Source organism: Hylobates moloch, unplaced genomic scaffold (assembly GCF_009828535.3).
Source record: "Hylobates moloch isolate HMO894 unplaced genomic scaffold, HMol_V3 SCAFFOLD_1, whole genome shotgun sequence".
In the NCBI taxonomy this organism is placed as follows: Eukaryota; Metazoa; Chordata; class Mammalia; order Primates; family Hylobatidae; genus Hylobates; species Hylobates moloch.
The window spans coordinates 165,268,276-165,288,584 of record NW_026652276.1 but is presented as its reverse complement, the minus strand read 5'-3'; the positions used below and the strand labels follow the sequence as shown (position 1 = coordinate 165,288,584).

Here is a 20,309-nt window from a genome sequence, read left to right as displayed (position 1 = left end):
TCAGGAAGAAAACAGTACCCACTCAGGTACAAATCTTACAAATGACACTATTAAGAAGCATATACCATTAGGAGCCACATTATATCTGCTTCTATATATGCATATGTATTCTTGGTTTATAGGTTACCATATATAGAATATAGGAATTACTTGTTTTCCAATAATACAAATGTAAAGCGTCCATAGAACAGCAGGGCCAGCTTTGTAGGAAATAGACATAATTTCTTTAGTCTTTGGCCTTCTGTTCTGCCTTCTGTTTTTACTGTATCTTTTTATAAATATTATCTTAAAAGCTAATCCTAGATTTTACGATTTTGGGGGGAACACAGTTTCTTTAGATGCATAATAATTATTGAATTTTATTGAAAATGCCAGTGTTTTTTATGTATATTAATTGGACTTGATGAATTATACATTTATTTCTTTCATATATTTTTTCCTGTATTAAGAGAGGGATTGGACAACTACTTCAGTTCCTTTTAAGATAAACATTTCAGCAGAAATTAGGACAATCAAGTTTCTTATGGCTATATGTGAAGGCAACATTTAGTTGTCTTTTAAATGATGTAGGTAAGAAATAAACAGCTTCAATATCCTGTTTGCTGTACAGCCCTTGAGCGATATTTTCATAATAATTTCATAGAAAGTTTCAATGAGAATTTAATTTAAATATATATGCAAGTAAAATGAGGGATGACAAACAAGAGCCCAGGACAGTGTTAGAAAGGAGGTCAGGTTCAGTGATCCTATGATTGAGACAGCATTATAATACTGACACACTGCTACTTCAGGGCTAGTATAGGTCATACCATGAAACAGGTTCAGTGTAGGTATTTGCTTAGGTAGCTTCAAGATGGTTTACCTTAGTTTTATTGAGAAACAGCAGAGCGTTCCAGCTAATATAGTTCATTCTGATTCTATAAAAGGTGATAAATATTGCTATTCACATAATGTGTTCTGTGGCTACTTTGTCTCTTAAATGATTAAAAGTGGTACTATCACTTACACATTTTAAAAATTAGTAAGTTACTTTTATACTGACTCAATTTTCCTTTTCTTAACATCTCAATTGATTTTAAAGACAAAACAGTTGTTTAGAAGAAATTCATCCCATGAATGTTTAAACTTACATAGTTTTGGATACCTGGCAGTTTTTTTTTTTCTATATTATCATCTTGTTGGCCTCTTACTACAGGTTTTCAACACATACTCCAATGAAGACTATGACAGGAGAAATGATGAAGTTGACCCTGTGGCTGCTTCAGCTGAGTATGAACTTGAAAAACGTGTAGAAAAGCTGGAACTTTTCCCAGTGGAGCTAGAGAAAGGTTTGTGAGTGCTACAGTGTTAATATCATTATGTTGCTATGTTAATAATACAGAATTATTTTTCCAAAATGTAGCCTTTTTTTCTAAGGATTGGATAAAATTTTAATTCTAACGGAGGATCTTATTTATTAAGTTTCAAAAATAGTTGATATGGATTCTGAGTAGATGGTGGATTGAAAGTTTTACTCCCAACTGAAACCCATCTATCTTAGCTGGCTGGGATGATGGTTAGGATCAGGGAGGTATGAGTGAGGCCTAATGCTTTGTTGGTATTCCTGGAAAGGGCTGCTACAGCTGAGAGCCCAGAAAGAGCTGGTATATGAGAGCTTGGGGCAGATGGTTGCTTTCTTTTGTTTTGGTGGATAATTGGAAAATTATGGAGATTTTTAACGAAGGCAGTAGAATCCAAGGAAATTTAAATAGGGTTACATCCTCTCCCCCTCTGAGGGGAAAAGGTTGAAAGAGAGCAGGGAGAAGAGGGAGCAGAAAGGCTTCCTTCTGATTTCTCTCCCTGGAATGACACCCTGCCTGCTGTAGTAACTGCTGACTCGTGGGATCAGAGATTGCCAGGTAAGATGTAAGATGGACACCCAAGAACTGAACTGTCACTCAGTGAACAGAGAAATAACACCTCTGAGAGAGCTTTGAAAAAAAAAAAGAGTAGAACAAACAATGATAACTTGAATAACAAGAAAAAAAAGAAACAAAAATCTACCCAAGGATATTCAAGCATGGCTTAAAAAAAGACATTTGAAATTATGCCTCTAGCAAAGGACTAATATTCAGAATCTATGAGGAACTCAAATACTCAACAACAACAACAACAAAAAGAAACCCATTAATAAGAGGGCAAAGGACATGAACAGATATTTCTTAAAAGAAGACTTACAAGTAGCCAACAAACATGGAAAAACACTCCACATCACTAATCATCAGAGAAATGGAAATCAAAACCACCATAAGACACCATCTCACACCAGTCAGAATGGCTATTATTAATAAGTCAAAAACAGCAGATGTTGGTAAGGATGCAGAGAAAAGGAAATGTTTAGATACTGTTGGGGGGAATGTAAATTAGTACAATCTCTGGGAAAAAGTGTGGAGATTTCTCAAATAATTGAAAATAGAACTATCATTTGACCAAGCACTCCCACTACTGAATATCTACCCAAAGGAAAAGAAATGATATCAAAAAGAGACTTGTATGTTTAACAGAGTACTATTCAATGGAAATAGTCTTGGAAATAGCAAAGTCATAGAATCAACCTAAATATTCATCAATAGATGACTGGATAAAGAAAATGGGGCATATATACACTATGGACTACTGTGCAGCTATAAGAAAGAATGAAATCATGCCTTTTGCAGCAACATGGTTGGAGCTGGAGGCCGTTATCCCTACATGAAATAACTCAGAAACACAAAATTATTTGCTGGATGTTCTCACTTACAAGTGAGAGCTAAACAATGGGTACACATCAACATATAGAGCAGAGTAATAGACACTGCGGACTCCAGAAGTTTACAAGGGTGGGAGGGGGATGGGGCTTGACAAATAAGCACTTGCGTACAATGTGAACTATTCAGGTAAAGATTACACTAAAAGCCCAAACCTCACCACTATGTAATATATCCATATAGCACACCTGCACATGTACTCCCCTGAATTTATAAAGATTTAAAAAAAGACATTCTCGAGCAACTTAGCAACAAGAACAAATTACTTGATTTTGAAATGAAAAATTTCACTGGAAGAATTGAAAAGGATAGTTATTGTTGAGACTTAAGTTGGCGATCTAGAAGATGATGTTTAAGAGATGTTCCAAAAAGAATTCTCAAATGACAGAGCAAAAATCCAAGAAAAATCATGAAAGAGTCCCAATATATAAGTTGTAGGCAACAGAAGAGAAAAACGACAATGGAGAAGGACAGACTAATAATAATCATAGAAGAAAAATTTCTTGTCCTTAAAAAAAAATATCTGAGGCTTATATTAGGAAGTGCTTATCCATTTGCGAGTGAGAGGGCTGAATAACCCCAAACTGATCCCACACTTAGGCATAGCCTGGGAAAAAATCCTGATATTCAAAGATAAAGTGAAAAATCTTAAAAAATTCCAGACCAAAAAATACCCAACCAAACAAACAAGCAAAGATACTTGCAAAGGCAAAATAATTAGACTAGCATCAGACTGTAACACTGGAAGCAGGGAGATGTAGAAATAATTTTACATGCCACTGAGGGTAAAAAGGATGGTGATCCAAGAATTCCATATCCATCCCAGAAAGCATTTACCTATCCTGGTGAAAGAAAGACATCTGCTGCTATCTAAGGATTTAAAGAACACATTGCCTACGTACTTTATCTGAGTAATTCACTGTCCAATTTAGCAGGGAGGGAGTGAAACAAAGAGCAGCTTGTTCAAAACAGCAAGGGCAAGGAAAAAAGAGGTGAAAACTATTAAGTATTAAACATACAATTGCTTAAATGAAAAAGTATGAAGAATACTAGTCATATTACACCAAACATAACTGATGGATTACTCCTGTTAAAAGAAACTTTCATTTGGAGTTAAACTGAATTAAAGAGTAATGCTTACATTTTTCATACATTTTTAAATGTAAAAGCCATTCTTAGCTCATGGGCCATACAAACACAGCTGGGCCATCATATTGCTTATTTTAGTCGTAGCAAAAAAACAAGAACAATCCAAATATTCATCAATGGTAGAAAGGGTCTATAAATTGTAGCATATCTAGGCAATAAAATATTACTCAGCAGTGAAAATGGAGGTGCCACAGTTCATGCAGCAGTATGTATGATTCTTAACATGATATCGAGGGAAAGTAAAAATAGCAAACCACAGAAGAAGCCATTTAGTGTGATACAATTGCATTTACTTACATTTCAAACCAAGAAAATTAAATAGCATATTGTTTTGGGATACACAAATGAGCACTTTTTAAAAAGTAGTATTAAAAAGTAGGGAATGATTAACACAATGTTTAGTATAATGGTCACTGAGGAAAGAGTTGCTGTGTCAGGGAGGGATATATAGTGGCTTTTATGATGTCGGTAATATTCTGTGTCTTTGTACATGGATGTTTGTTTTATTTTTATTCTTTAAACATAATGTTTTGTAGATAAATATTTTCTTAAACTCATTTGTATGTTGCCATGTTTTATACTAAAAATTAAACTAGAAGGTAACCAAATCAAATACAATTATTGGAGATTTCAATATGTTTCTTTCAGAACTGGACAGATTTATGGACAGAAAAAAAAATCAAGGAGTGGGTTAATATAATGAACTCTATTTCAAGCTGTATTTTAAAAGAAAAAGTTTTATCTTTTGGAAAAATTTTAAAGGTTCCTTTAATATGAGAATTTGGAAATTACATAATACATTCCTAGGTAGATGTTTGATTGAAGAGAAAATTAAAACTCATATCCCAAACCATCTTGGAAAGGATTAAACTTAAAGAGTCTGTAGCACACAGCAAAACCTTTACTCAGAAGAAAAGCTATATCCTTGATTTCTTTCTTTAAAATAAAAAACTTTAAAAAGCAAAAAATGGACCTGTCTTAGAAATCAGAAAAAGTAAACCAAATAAATCAAACAAACTAGCAAGGAAGAGTAGTATATATAAAAACAATATTAATAACATAGGAAAATCTATTAAAATAAGATAATACAAATCCTTTTCATTGAATACATCTATAAAATATATCATAATACTGAGTGGAGAAAATTGAAAGTAAATTTATGCAAATTAGGAATGGAAGACAAACATATAGTGCTACTAGAAAAGATCAGTCAGTCACTGCATTTCTTTGTCAAATGCGGTGAATGCCCAGAAATAATTTATGTCCTAACAAAATTTGAATTACCAGAATCAACTTTAGTAAAATAGACTAATTGCTATAGAAGAAACTAGAATGACAACTACAGATAAAACATTAAAATGTCATCAGAACCAGATGATTCTATTGTACCTTTAAAGAATGCGTAAAGCCAGTGTTAAACTATTTTAGATCATAAATAATAAAGGAAAACTCTTCATTTCATTGAAATATCATATAAGTTTACACCCAAAACTAATGTGCTACAAAAAAGATTGCTATAGTACAACTACAATTATGAATACATATATTATAATGCTAAATGAAATAAAATATCAAATATAGAAATAGTTAAAGAGAAAAGGCCAGGTGTGGTGGCTCATGCCTGTAATCCCAGCACTTTGGGAGGCTGAGATGGGCAGATCACGAAATCAGGTGGCTGAGACCATCCTGGCTAACACGTGAAACCTCATCTCTACTAAAAATAAAAAAAAATTAGCCCGGTGTGGTGGCACGTGCCTGTAGTCCCAGCTACTCGGGAGGCTGAGGCAGGAGAATTGCTTGAACCTGGGAGGTGGAGGTTGCAGTGAGCCGAGATCACACCACTGCACTCCAGCCTGGGTGATAGAACAAGACTCTGTCTCAAAAAAAAAAAAAAAAAAAAAAAAAAAGAGAAAGAAAGACTCATTAGGATCAAATGGGGTTTTAGATACAAGGATACAGAGTGGTTCATTATTCAGAGATTTATCCACATAAAATTTAAAGGAAAAGCCCTTAAATTTTTTAAATTTCATGTCGAGTTGATATGAAAAGATGTCAATTTGGTAACATTTACCACTTTAAAGAAAGACTAAATTAGCACATGATGGAAGCTGCCTAAATTTATGCAAACTATAAATTTACAATACCTACAGAGAATTCTAATTCTAAATTGAGTAAACACTGAAGATATTTTAATTAAAACCAGAAATCAAATTTGTAATGCCCTTTAAATGAAATGACCAGTATAAATACCAGCAAATAAAAGATGAAAAGCATCATCTTTTGCTGATATATTCATATCCATATCTATCTAGAAAACCAAATTGATTCAATATTAGATTTGGTAAAATAATTTGTGGAGGAAGAGGTTACATTCAAGATACGTATAAAAATCAATTTTTTCCATGTAGTCACATTAAGAATTTAGAAATGAAAATGGGAAAAATATTTTATTTATGGTAGCACCAAAACAACAAAATATTTATTACTGAGAAAAACATGGAATTTATCTAAATAAAATAATAACATCTTTTTGAAAGACATTTCTATTTGAAAGCAAATTGAAAGACAAACCATATTCTTGGACAAGAAGGCTCCAAATAGAACTGCCAACAAAGTTGGGTTGGGAGAGGAGAATTGCAAAAAACAGTATTAAGTTTTTTTGATAAAATGTAAGTCTGGAGAAATACAGACTTAAGTATGAAAAATAATATGAATGACTTAATTTACCAAATATCTAAATATAATGTAAAGCTTTTGTAATCAGAACAAATTGTATTCAAATGGCAATTGATCAGTGGAACAAAATAGAAAATCCAGAAAAAGATGTTAGTATCCGTGAGAATTTAATATATGACACACATGATATTTCAGCTTAGAAGTAATTGTGTGCTTTATAAATTGTTCTGGCATAACTGAGCATCTATCTGGAAGAATCTAAAGTTGCATACCTTCATTATAGCATAGGTAAAAATAAATAACTCTACATGGGTTAAATAATAACATATTAAAGATGTCGTAAAGAAAATTTAAATGACTGCATATATTATCTAGGCTTGTGGCAGGAGAGTCTTAACCAAAATGGGAAACCAGAAGTTAGAAAATAAGCTTTGGGCTCCATAGTATGACAATAGTGTCTTCCATAATAACATAGTCCCACTGTCTTTGCCATCATTTTATGGCTGTTTTGCCTTAGTGCTTTGCCTGTCCCTAGGAACGTATAGAGAGGAAGACAGGGTGCAGCTGGGTTCTCGATGGGTCAGCCACAGGAATAATAAGTGGCCTTTAAGGATGAGGTTCCAGACTTCACTCATCTTAGAGAAAGCTGTACATAAATAAGATGCTGGAGAACATCGGTCTCTGCAGGTTGATTGTGCTCTTTCTTGTATTGCCCTGCAGACATCACGTTGTCCTTGTAAGTAATTTGCATTAGAATTGAGGATGGCTTGAGTTAATATTGCTTTTTCTGCAACTGTATTTTCAGCTCTGCAAATCTGAGTAATTTTCCAGTTAAAAGCAATGAGAGGAGCAATGGAAGGAAGAAAGAGAATTCTACCAAGACCTGAGTCTAGGCAGAGAAAATGGATTTAGAAACCAAGAAGTAATTTTCACTCAAGATAGTTGCAGGAAGAAATTATTTAATGGTGTGACAGTATGGAGATTTCACATTTGAGAGGAGCCTTTTGTACAGTAATGAGTATGGGAAAGTTTGACTCACAGCTCTACATTAGCTTGACAGGTGATAAGTTATAATGAAGAGAAACCCTGTGAGTATAATGAAAGTGAGCAAGAATTCAGCCAGAATACTAATACATATATACACCAGAGATTTCATACAGGAGAGAAATTCTATGGTATTTTTCTGTGTAAAAGAGGCTACGTAGATCATCTCTTAAACAACACAAGAGCAATACACTGAGGGGAAAAACTTACATGGATGTAAACACTTTGGGAAGGCTTTCAGCAATCATTCATCCTTCATCAGTATGAAAAAAATTCATTTTCTTGAGAAACCCTATGAATGTGATGAATGTGAATAAGAATTCAGCCATCCGCTAACCTTATACACAAAAGAGAATTCATGGTGGGAGAGAGGAAAACCCTATGCATGTAACCAGTGTGGGAGAGCCTTCAGTACACATCTAACCTTCATGTACACAAAAAATCTCATTCTGTGGCGAAATTTTAAAACTATAATGAATGTAGAAAAGTCTTTAACAAGGTAAATCCTCTTGATGAAATCAGTCTTTATACCAGAGAAACAATTTGAATAAATAGAAATCACATGTATATAAACTTAATAAATGTAATGAATGAGGAAAGTCTTCAGAGATTATTTATGTTAGTCAACATTAAAGTTTTTACACTAAAGAGATACCTATGCTTAGAATCAATGTGGAAGTGCCTTCAGCTGGGGTTTGCATCAGGCAGCTCATCCAGGGGAAACACTGTAAAGATTCCTTTAGCATCCAACTGAGCAAACAAATCACACTTTTGCCAAGTGACATATTTTAAAACATACGTAGAATAAAGATGTAAGATTGTCAGGTGTACTTGGAAATACTTGAGGCATAAGTTGGTGATAAGTAATAATGAATGAGATGAACCTTCATCCAAAGAACACTAATTACAAGAATCCTGGCCGGGCGTGGTGACTCATATCCATAATACCAGCACTTTGGGAGGCTGAGGCAGGAGATTGCTTGAGCCCAGGAGGTTGAGACCAGCCTGGGCAACATGGTGAAACGCTGTCTGTACAAAAAAAAAAAAAAAAAATGCAAAGTTACCCAGATGTGGTGGCACATGCCTATAGTCCCAGCACCTCGGAGGCTGAGGTGGGAGGATCACCAGAACCCAAGAGGTTGAGGCTGCAGTGAGCATTATGGCGCCACTGCACTCCAGCCTGATCAACAGAGTGAGATCTTGTCTCAAACAAAAAAAAAAGAAAAAAAAAGAAAGAAAAAATGCTTAAGTAAAGGTTATTGCTGAAAAGTCTTTTAAAAGTGTCATTCTGTTGAGTATATGGACCAGTATTTCTTTAATAATCCATCACTGTTGATTAGTTAGTATTTTTAGGCTGCTAGTAAAGCATGATTACAAAGACTTTGAGGCTATCAGAAAATAACCTTGAACTTTAACTAAAACATGTGGCATGCAAAATAGTGTATCTTTTATATATTCACAGAAAGGACAAATGGAAATATGGATAAACATGTGATTTGTAAGTGAATTAAAAAAAAAAAACTGTCACACAGTATTGTTCATAGGACCAGTAAAATGGAAATAAAAATGAGTGCCTGTGAATACAGAATGGTTGGATACATTATGATACCATCTCACCATGAAATATTATTCAGTCATTAGAAATAATTTAGAGCTGTGGACACTGAGGACATTCATATCCATGACATACCTTTTTTTTAGACAGGGTCTTGCTGTGTTGCCCGTGGTGGAACACAGTGGCATGATTTCAGCTCACTGCAATCTCTGCCTCTCAGGCTCAGGTGATCCTCCCACCTCAGCCCCCAAACAGATGGGACTACAGGTGTGCCCCACCATGCCCAGCTAATTTTTCTATTTGTAGTAGAGACAGGGTTTCACCCTGTTGCCCAGGCTGGTCTTGAACTCCTGGTCTCAAGGGATTTTCCCACCTCAGCCTCCCAAAGTGATGGGATTACAGAGGTGAGCCACTGTGCCCAGGCGCTTCATTGGTTTTTAAAAAGTAAGCAGTAAAGAGAAGTAGGTGTAATCTCATTTGTGTAAGCAAATAAGAAGGAAAAACAAGCTATATATACATATATATATACATTCATATATGTCTAAGTATATGTATGTATATATTATAGTTGTTGATGAGTATATATTCTTGGGTATAGAAGCACAGAGGAAAGTACTCAAATATACTATCTTTTTTTTTTTTTTTTTTTTTGATGGAGTCTCGCTTTGTCACCCAGGGTGGAGTGCAATGGCACAATCTTGGCTCACTGCAACCTCTGCCTCCCGGGTTCAAACGATTCTCCTGCCTCAGCCTCCTGAGTAGCTGGGACTACAAGTGCCTGCTGCCACACCCGGCTAACTTTATGTATTTTTAGTAGAGACAGGCTTTCACTATGTTGCCAGGCTGGTCTTGAACTCCTGGCCTCAAGCCATCCACCTGCCTCAGCCTCCCAAAGTTCTGGGATTACTAGCATGAGCCACCATGCCCAGCCACATGTGCTATCTTATAAACAAGTAAAGAATAAAAGACCATATAAATGAAGGAGGAATTCCAGATATGTTATGATCACATTTATTTAAAATTATATGTTTGAATATGTGTACTCTTACGCCTAAAATAATTCATTGCATTATTTAGAGAATCTAGGTTTTAAGGCAGAGTGACTATTCAATAATCAAGCTGTTACCTTTTCTTGAGACCACAGTGAATTACCAACAGTAGTAGTAAAATGAAGCTAAACGCATGAGCCTTTTGGAGGATCTCATTAGATACCCTTACTGCATAGCTTAGAAAAGAATTCTGCTAAAGCAAGCATGTTATTGTCCTATCCATAAGGAAAAATAAAATTAGAAACAGCAAATAGGTCTCACCAGCTAACTGCAGACTAGTGTAAAACTTAAGTTGTTTCACCTCCCCGCTTTTTTTCTTTTTAATAGATGAGGATGGTCTTGGTATAAGTATTATTGGAATGGGTGTTGGAGCAGATGCTGGACTTGAAAAGCTGGGAATATTCGTCAAGACAGTAACAGAAGGTGGTGCGGCTCAACGGGATGGCAGGTAAATTAAGGACTGTTGTTAATAACTTAAAATCTTTAGAGAACTTTCCTGGAAATTTCCTTCAGTTGTAGCTTTTTGCTTTTGTTTGTTGATTTTTTAGGACAAAATTTCAGGTTTCTCAGATGTGAAAATCTTGAAACACTTGAATTATTTTCTGATATGCAGGCAAAATATCTGCTTTCTTTAATATATATTAGGTAAATGAGTGGGCAGATCTATCAGTCTATACCTGTCTTTATCCATTCATCTATCTGGTGGGAAGTGGGCAGAAACATGGGTATATATAGTTGAGAATGTGTGCTGTGGAGGTCAGCACATAGTTTCACTTCAGAAATATTTAAAGAAATGATAATAGTTCTGGCGTCTTAAAAAATGACACATGTAGATGGTAAATTAGGGACTCTAATTCTGTATTGATGGTAATTCTGAAGGTCAGTGTTCCTCCAAATATATTTATGTAAAAACACAGGTTCTTGGGTGCACCTAAACCTGTAGAATTAAAATCTCCAGTAGAGGGGTCTGGCAGTCTGCACCTTGGATAATTCTAGTAGACAGCAGAGCATCCAGATAATCACTGTTTTGTCTTAGCTTTCGTAATCTCAAGCTGGCTGGCTGGCTGGCTGTCTATCTATCTATCTATCTATCTATCTATCTATCTATCTATCTATCTATCTATCTATCTATCTTAGGCCAAGATTTTGATTAACCCTCATACTTGGCTCTGATATATCGGGTTGGGGCTAGAAGCAGAAGGTGGTGTCTTAGTTTGTTTTGTGCTGCTATGGCAGAATACCTGAGACTGGGTAATTTATAATGAACAGAAATTAATATGGCTCATGGTTCTGGAGGCTGGGAAGTCCAAGATTAAGGGGCCACATCTGATGAGGACCCTCCAGGTGAGTCATCCCATGGCAAAAGGTGCAAAGGCCAAGTGAGAGAGAGCCAGAAGGGGCAAAACTTGCTTTTATAACAAACCCACTCTCAAAGAAATAAATCCACTTCCACGATAAGGACATTAATCTATTTGTGAGGCCAGTGCCCTATGACCTAATCACCTTTTAAAGGTCTCACCTCTCAACACTGTTGCATTAAGGATTGTTTTCAACATATAACATTCAAACCATAGCAGTTGGCAATATAATAAAAGTAGACCCAAATATACGACTGCTAAATTCAAAGAATTATTATGTTGTTTTATGTACATTTAATGAATAGCTTTAAATTTTTTTATGTTTAAGTATGTATCTTTTGACCATCTTATCAGGAAATAATAAAGCATGTTGGAAAGAATTTGTGAATCTGTGAGGAGACCCAGAACAACATTTTTTTTTTTTTTTTGAGATGGCATCTCGTTGTGTTGCCTAAGCTGGGGTACAGTGGCATGATCTCTGCTTACTGCAGCCTCTGCTTCCCAGGTTCAAGTGATTCTTCTGCCGCAGCCTTCTGAGTAGCTGGGACCACAGGCGTGGACCACCACGCCCAGCTAATTTTTGTATTTTTAGTAGAGACGGGGTTTCACCATGTTGGTCAGGGTGGCCTCGAACTCCCGACCTCAAGTGATCCACCTGCCTTGGCCTCCCAAAGTGCTAGGATTACGGGTGCGAGCCACCGTGCCTGGCCCATCGTTTCTGTTTTAATCCTAAAAATGCATACAGATACCCACAGATAGTTCTCAAAGAGAGCTAAATTGATTTATGTAAATACAAAACCACACCTTATATCTTCTTTTCCATGAGGTTAGGGATAACATCTTAGTCAGTAGCCTTGTTTGTATTCCTATAGCACTTAGTATAATGCTTTGCATAGAGAAGGTTTGAAATAAGTCTTTTGAGTGAACATTTAGCTGACTACATTTAAAACAAAGAATGTGGAATATGACTATCTTGTGTCTTAAATTAACTTATTAACAGTCATCCTCCTTTCCAGAGTAGTTAAGGAAATAACCTCTTTGCCCCTTTAATAAATTATATATAATGGTAGTAGTATTTCCAGTTATTAATTTACCACCTTTCTTCCAAGAGAGCTAAAACTTGTTTGTAAAATATACCTCATTTCTTATTAAGTTTGGTGAAAATTTTAAGATCATGGGAAATAATGCTACAGTTAGTATTCAAACATGCTTAATTGTTATGAACCATCCAGAAAGCCAACCAAAGTACAACTTCATTAAAAGAAGAAAAAGTCAGAATATTTTGCATTAATAGCCATGTAACAGGTGTCCTGAAAAAAAAAAGAAAGAAAAATGAAATTTTGCATTTAGTAGTTAACCAGTTCCCGTTGTTCTAAACATAGACGTATTTATTTTTCCCTCAATCATTTTAAAATTAGGTTTGCTATTAACCTATTTACTAATTATTTATTCTTCTACATAGTTTCATTATTTATAACTACATTAGAACTCTGCTTTACCAGTCCCAGTGTACATTTATTTCCTCAGTCCTTTTAAATATTTTCCTAGTATACTAATCCTGTTGTTGTTATAACAGGTGCTGAATAAATGCCTCAGTGAATATATTAAGGCATGCAACTTGGGCCAGGCGAGGTAGCTCATGTTTGTAATTCTAGCACTTTGGGAGGCTGAGGCGGGTGGATCACCTGAGGTCTGGAGTTCGAAACCAGCCTGGCCAACATGGTGAAACCCTATCTCTACTAAAAATACAAAAATTAGCTGGGCGTGGTAGTGGGCACCTCTAATCCCAGCTACCCCGGAGACTGAGGCAGGAGAATCGCTTGAATCTGGGAGGTAGAGATGGCAGTGAGCCAAGATTGTGCCGTTGAGCTCCAGCCTGGGGGACAGAATGAGACTCAGTCTCAAAAACAAAAAACAAAAAAAAACTTGATATGATGTAATGGACAGAATCTTTAAGATAATATAACTAGGAGCCTTCATTCCATTCCCTCTACTTATCATCTGGGGATATTCAACAAATTACTTAATTTTCATGTTATCTACATTGCGGGTTGTGGTAAGCATTAACTAAGTTTGTGTGAATAAGCATTAACTAAGTTTGTGTGAATAACTTTCCATAGTGCTATTCATATATATGAAACTGTTCTTGAACCAAATAAGAGTAAGCTTGAAACTTAATAAAAAAATAGTTATTATGGGAGAAGCCTCATGGAAAACTATTAACGGTCTACAACGTAAGTACAGAATCAAAATTTTAGAGGTCAGAGAAACTTTGGAGTTCTTATAATCAATACATTTTCTTGTTTATTAATAAGAAAATTGAGGGTGGTTGTATATGTGCATATGTGTGTAGGTATGAGAAAATGAGAAAATAAAATTATTATTACACTTACAATGATTTATATCTTTTAAATTATTATTTCCACCACTACTGGTATGTTCATTTGCACAGTGTTTACTGTTTACTGATGTTTACTATTTAAAAGGTATCAACATACAAAAGTGCAGTTCCTTTAGTCAATAATACGTTTTAAGTTATATACACTTACTGATATAGAAAAATATTCCATTAAGGATTTACAAAATAGTGTGATTAATATGATGCCATTCTTGTGTAGGGTACATATTCTATTTCTTCTTTTCTCCCTCTTTGTTCCTTTTTGTCCTTATCTCTCAGTCATTGTCTTTCTTAAAAAGCCTAAAATTAATATATACAAAAGTGTTGAATGGCTCTAGTGTATGGGTTTTTTAAAATTTTGGCGATATAGAATATCTAATTTTGTAGAAAATATATACCACTTGTGTATAGTTTCTGAATTAAAACTAAAAATGATAAGATTTTCACCCCGAGGAAATTACTTGTCAGACCTCCTTTATTGACAGAATTAAAGTTCTGGGTTAGATGTTCTCTAAGGTAGTTCCTTTTAGCCTTGAAAGGATAAGATTCTGTATTATTGTTTTGTAGTTTGCTTTAGATTCTTAATAACTCTTTCTATTTAAGAAAATGTATTTCTATTTAATCTCAGATTTAGTCATACCTCCTTCAAGGAATGTTAAATGAGCAGACATGTATATATAGAAAGTTTTTTTCTCCCCCTCATCCCTCCTTCCTGCCCCCACAAGAAGTCTTTTCATTGTGATCGTTTGTATTCCTGCTTAAATAGTTTGTAAACTCTCACCACATTTTGAGTACTTTAAAAAATTTGCCATGGATATTTATCCTCCTGAGTTTATCCAGTATAGTTAAAAAGTTTTGACCCTTCCTTATTCTTTGATATTATCTCTTACATTCAAAATTTTCTTTTGTCAAGCTTTTCATGTTTGTACTTTCTCCTATGATGCTTTAAACTTACAGGGTGCTCAATAAATATTTGTTGAATGAGTGAATCCTTGTGCTTTAGTCACTTTTTATTTTTATTTTTTATTTTTAGAGGCGAGGTCTCACTATGTTGCCCAGGCTGACCTCAAACTCTTGGGCTCAAGTGAACTCCCCACCTCAGCCTCCCAAGTAACTAGGAGTATAAGCGAGTGCCACAGTGCGGGGCTTTTAGTCACTTTTGAAACCTTTACTTGGGCTTATCATTTTTCTCTGTTTTGTTTTTGTGCTACCTGCCTTTTACAGAGTGGCTTATAATTTAGTTGAATGACATGACAGCCATTTCTATTTCCTGTTTCATTTCTAAATTTTTAGTAAAATAATATTAAATATATTGACTATTAGTTTTTGTTGTCATAAATGTAATTTTTGGGATTGCACACAGGACACTTTCACACACTAATGATTTTCCAGTCCTCATTCATGATTCCATAAAGCAAAATTAGTTTCATAAAAACAATTCAAAATGCTGAATTGTAGAGTAAATCACATGGATGGTAACTGACAAAGGATGTTAATAATGCCGTGCTAAATTAGAGGCAAATTAAAAATCCATTTTGGACCCACTTTGTTTTTGGGTCCTGTTTTTGTTTCACAAGCTTTTGCTCATCATCATTTTCAATCAGTGTCCTTTTCAATTTTATTGGAAGAGATACCACATACGAAATTAAGGTTCTATGTAGTTTATCCTCATTCAAGTTCGGTTTTTAAATGATTTTAATTTTTTTTTTTTTCCCCATCTTTTGGGTAATACCAACATATACAATAGATTAAAGAGTCCTGTTCTTTTGCTTATCCTGCAGCAAACTCACCCCCTCTTAGGACCCATCCTTGCCTGAAGTACCCTCCAGCCTAAGAGAGCCCTGGATGGAAACTTGTTTTAATTGAATCTGTCGTGGTCCCCTATTCAATGGTTTCCTCTCTGTGCACACACTCTCATGTTAGTCTTCTAATAAAATATTTTGCCTATTCGCCCCTTAGATTTGGGCTGTTACTGCTTTGATATGTATTTTCACAATTTTCACATACATTTAAAACTTCAGTATCTAGCATTTTGAGGAAGATCTCTGTTAACCAAAGTTCATTAATGTTGCTCCAGCTGGTCTCCCTGTCATTCTTCTTTGGTGGCTTTGTTGACAAAAGCCCCGTGAGGTAGGGTTATTTTTTTTTCCCTTCCCAGAAACATTGTGTCAATAAGTGACTATCCAGTAACATTAAACAAACCCTAGAATAATCCAACTTATGTATTTTCATTAGCCTTATCCCTGTTGATTCTGGTTTTCAGATTAAGAATTGCAGGATCTCAGCAATATCATAGTGAGACTGAAGAGCAGTAGTGTTGTGCACTTTTGTTTATGGTAAGCACATGGAAACTATTGAGGAACTGGCCAGGATGAGATGGTTTTTACAAACTAGCCAGGTATGTTCCCATAAATTCCATTCCAGTCGACAGTATTTCCAGGGGTAACAGGCTATTTCCTCTGCTATCCTGGAAAATTTTGAAAAGTTTAGATAATCTGTAGAACTGGTTATTCTTTGTAGTCTGGGATGGTCTGACACAGAGCTCTGTCTAGGTATTCTTTTGTTTTTAACCACTGAGAGTCTTCCCTTGTCTTTTCTGTGCTTTTCATTACAGCTAAGATTTAGGAGAGATTATCGGTGTTACTGTTCTGTGAGGTTGCATCTAAAAGTTGTCTTCTCATGAGATAAAGGATACAAGCAAAGTGGATGTTAGACAGCAGAAAACTTTTCCCTTCACAGTAACCATTTTTGTATTTAATACTCTGCTGACTCATGTTCTAGGGAGTAGTAGGAGCAGTCTATAGTGGGAATAAACCTGAACTGCTGCCTTTTTCATCCATTATTCCCCTCATTTCTCACCCAATCCTCTTTACCTGTCTTTCCTCTTCTCCTCATTTTTAGTTTCTTGAACTTAACCTCCACCTTAATCATCACAGTTTACCTGCATAAAAAGGTAAATTGAAAAGCCCCTTATATAGCAAACTCCACAGAACTCCACTTCTCTTCCTCCCTCCCTCGCTCACTCTTTTTAAAAACGTTAAAGATGTCAGGTAGCGTGATGACTCCAGCTTTGTTCTTTTGGCTTAGGATTGACTTGGCAATGCGGGCTCTTTTTTGGTTCCATATGAACTTTAAAGTAGTTTTTTCCAATTCTGTGAAGAAAGTCATTGGTAGCTTGATGGGGATGGCATTGAATCTATAAATTACTTTGGGCAGTATGGCCATTTTCACGATATTGATTCTTCCAACCCATGAGCATGGAAAGGAACAACCAGTACAAGCCACTGCAAAAACATGCCAAATTGTAAAGACCATCGAGGCTAGGAAGAAACTGCATCAACTAATGAGCAAAATAACCAACTAACATCATAATGACAGGATCAGATTCACACATAACAATATTAACGTTAAATGTAAATGGGCTAAATGCTCCAATTAAAAGACACAGACTGGCAAACTGGATAAGGAGTCAGGACCCATCAGTGTGCTGTATTCAGGAAACCCATCTCACGTGCAGAGACACACATAGACTCAAAATAAAGGGATGGAGGAAGATCTATCAAGCAAATGGAAAACAAAAAAAGGCAGGGGTTGCAATCCTAGTCTCTGACAAAATAGACTTTAAACCAACAAAGATCAAAAGAGACAAAGAAGGCCATTACATAATGGTAAAGGGATCAATTCAACAAGAAGAGCTAACTATCCTAAATATATATGCACCCAACACAGGAGCACCCAGATTCATAAAGCAAGTCCTCAGTGACCTACAAAGGGACTTAAACTCCCACACAATAATAATGGGAGATTTTAACACCCCACTGTCAACATTAGACAGATCATCTAGACAGAAAGTTAACAAGGATATCCAGGAATTGAACTCAGCTCTAAACAAAGTGGACCTAATAGACATCTACAGAACTCTCCACCCCAAATCAACAGAATATACATTTTTTTCAGCACCACACCACACCTATTCCAAAATTGACCACATAGTTGGAAGTAAAGCTCTCCTCAGCAAATGTAAAAGAACAGAAATTATAACAAACTGTCTCTCAGACCACAGTGCAATCAAACTAGAACTGAGGATTAAGAAACTCACTCAAAACCACTCAACTACATGGAAACTGAACAACCTGCTCCTGAATGACTATTGGGTACATAATGAAATGAAGGCAAAAATAAAGATGTTCTTTGAAACCAACGAGAACAAAGACACAACCTACCAGAATCTCTGGGACACATTCAAAGCAGTGTGTAGAGGGAAATTTATAGCACTAACTGCCCACAAGAGAAAGCAGGAAAGATCCAAAATTGACACTCTAACATCACAATTAAAAGAACTAGAAAAGCAAGAGCAAACACATTCAAAAGCTAGCAGAAGGCTAGAAATAACTAAAATCAGAGCAGAACTGAAGGAAATAGAGACACAAAAAACCCTTCAAAAAATTAATGAATCCAGGAGCTGGTTTTTTGAGAAGATCAACAAAATTGATAGACCGCTAGCAAGACTAATGAAGAAGAAAAGAGAGAAGAATCAAATAGATGCAATAAAAAATGAAAAAGGGGATATCACCACCGATCCCACAGAAATACAATCTACCATCAGAGAATACTACAAACACCTCTATGCAAATAAACTAGAAAATCTAGAAGAAATGGATAAATTCCTCGACAAATACACCCTCCCAAGACTAAATCAGGAAGAAGTCGAATCTCTGAATAGACCAATAACAGGTTCTGAAATTGTGGCAATAATCAATAGCTTACCAACCAAAAAGAGTCCAGGACCTGATGGATTCACAGCTGAATTCTACCAGAGGTACAAGGAGGAACTGGTACCATTCCTTCTGAAACTATTCCAATCGATAGAAAAAGAGGGAATCCTCCCTAACACATTTTATGAAGCCAGCATCATCCTGATACCAAAGCCAGGCAGAGACACAACCAAAAAATAGAATTTTAGACCAATATCCTTGATGAACATTGATGCAAAAATCCTCAATAAAATACTGGCAAACCGAATCCAGCAGCACATCAAAAAGCTTATCCACCATGATCAAGTGGGCTTCATCCCTGGGATGCAAGGCTGGTTCAACATACGCAAATCAATAAATGTAATCCAGCATATAAACAGAACCAAAGACAAAAACCACATGATTATCTCAATAGATGCAGAAAAGGCTTTTGACAAAATTCAACAACGCTTCATGCTAAAAACTCTCAATAAATTAAGTATAGCCTTTTCAACAAAGCGCTAGAACAATTAGATACCCATATGGAGAAATAAAAAATTGGACCACAAACCCTATTCCACACCATATACAAAGTTAATTCAAAATTAATTGTAGATCTGGACATAGGTCTAATATTATAAAACCTCTAAAAGTATACAGAGGTGAAAATCTTTACAAAATCATGTTAAACAAAGATTTCTGAGACAGGACACAAAGTACGAACCATGAAAGAAAAAACTGAGAAGTTGAACTTCATTATATCCAAACTTTCGTTCTTTGAGAAACACAGTTAAGAACTGAAAAGCAAAGACATAGACGAGGACAAAATATTTTCAAATATATATGAGAACTTGTATCCAGAATATGAAGAACACTAATAACAACAAGAAGAATAACCACGGAATTTTTAAAATATGGACAGAAGATTCAACAGCCACTTCAAAGTGGAAAACTTACGACTGGCCAATAATATGTGAAAATATATTCAATGTAATAGCAATGCAAATTAAACTTTAATGAGTATTACTGCACACCTAGTAGAATGGCTAAAGATAAGAAGACTAACAATATAAAGTGCTGACATGGATGCAGAGAAGTGAAACACTCCCTTATGGCTGGTGGGAATGCAGAATTTCACTGCCACTTAGGAAAGCAGTTTGGAAGTTTTTTTTAAAGTTAAATACACACTTAACTTTTTGATCCAGCAATTCCACTCCAAGATATTTTCCAATAGAAATGAAAACATATGTCTACATAAAGTCTTGCATGTGAATGACAACTTTATTCATAATAGACAAAATCAGGAAACAACTTATATTAGTCCATTCTCACACTGCTGTGAAGAAATACCCAAGGCTAGGTAATTGATAAACGAAAGAGGTTTAATTGACTCACAGTTCAGCATGGCTGGGGAGGCCTCAGGAAACTTACAGTCATGGCAGAAGGCACCTCTTCACAGGGCAGCACGAGAGATAATGAGTGCAGAGGAGCGAAGGGGGAAGCCCCTTATAAAACCACCTGATCTCGTGAGAACTCCCTCACTATCACGAGAACAGTATGG

At 35.6% G+C, this 20,309-nt stretch overlaps 1 protein-coding gene and 1 long non-coding RNA gene across 8 annotated transcripts in view; one reads left to right on the top strand and one right to left on the bottom strand.

Moving 5' to 3' along the window:
* PPP1R9A (protein phosphatase 1 regulatory subunit 9A) overlaps nt 1-20,309 on the top strand; it is a 399,467-nt gene that overhangs the window by 215,861 nt on the left and 163,297 nt on the right. For all 7 annotated transcript variants that reach the window (XM_058424523.1, XM_058424521.1, XM_058424525.1 and 4 more), the window contains exons 3-4: nt 1,196-1,328; nt 10,587-10,707. In XM_058424523.1, the coding sequence (XP_058280506.1) occupies nt 1,196-1,328; nt 10,587-10,707 (254 nt within the window). The remainder of the gene's footprint in view (nt 1-1,195; nt 1,329-10,586; nt 10,708-20,309) is intronic.
* LOC116814080 (uncharacterized) overlaps nt 1-20,309 on the bottom strand; it is a 179,290-nt gene that overhangs the window by 79,112 nt on the left and 79,869 nt on the right. The window lies entirely within an intron of this gene.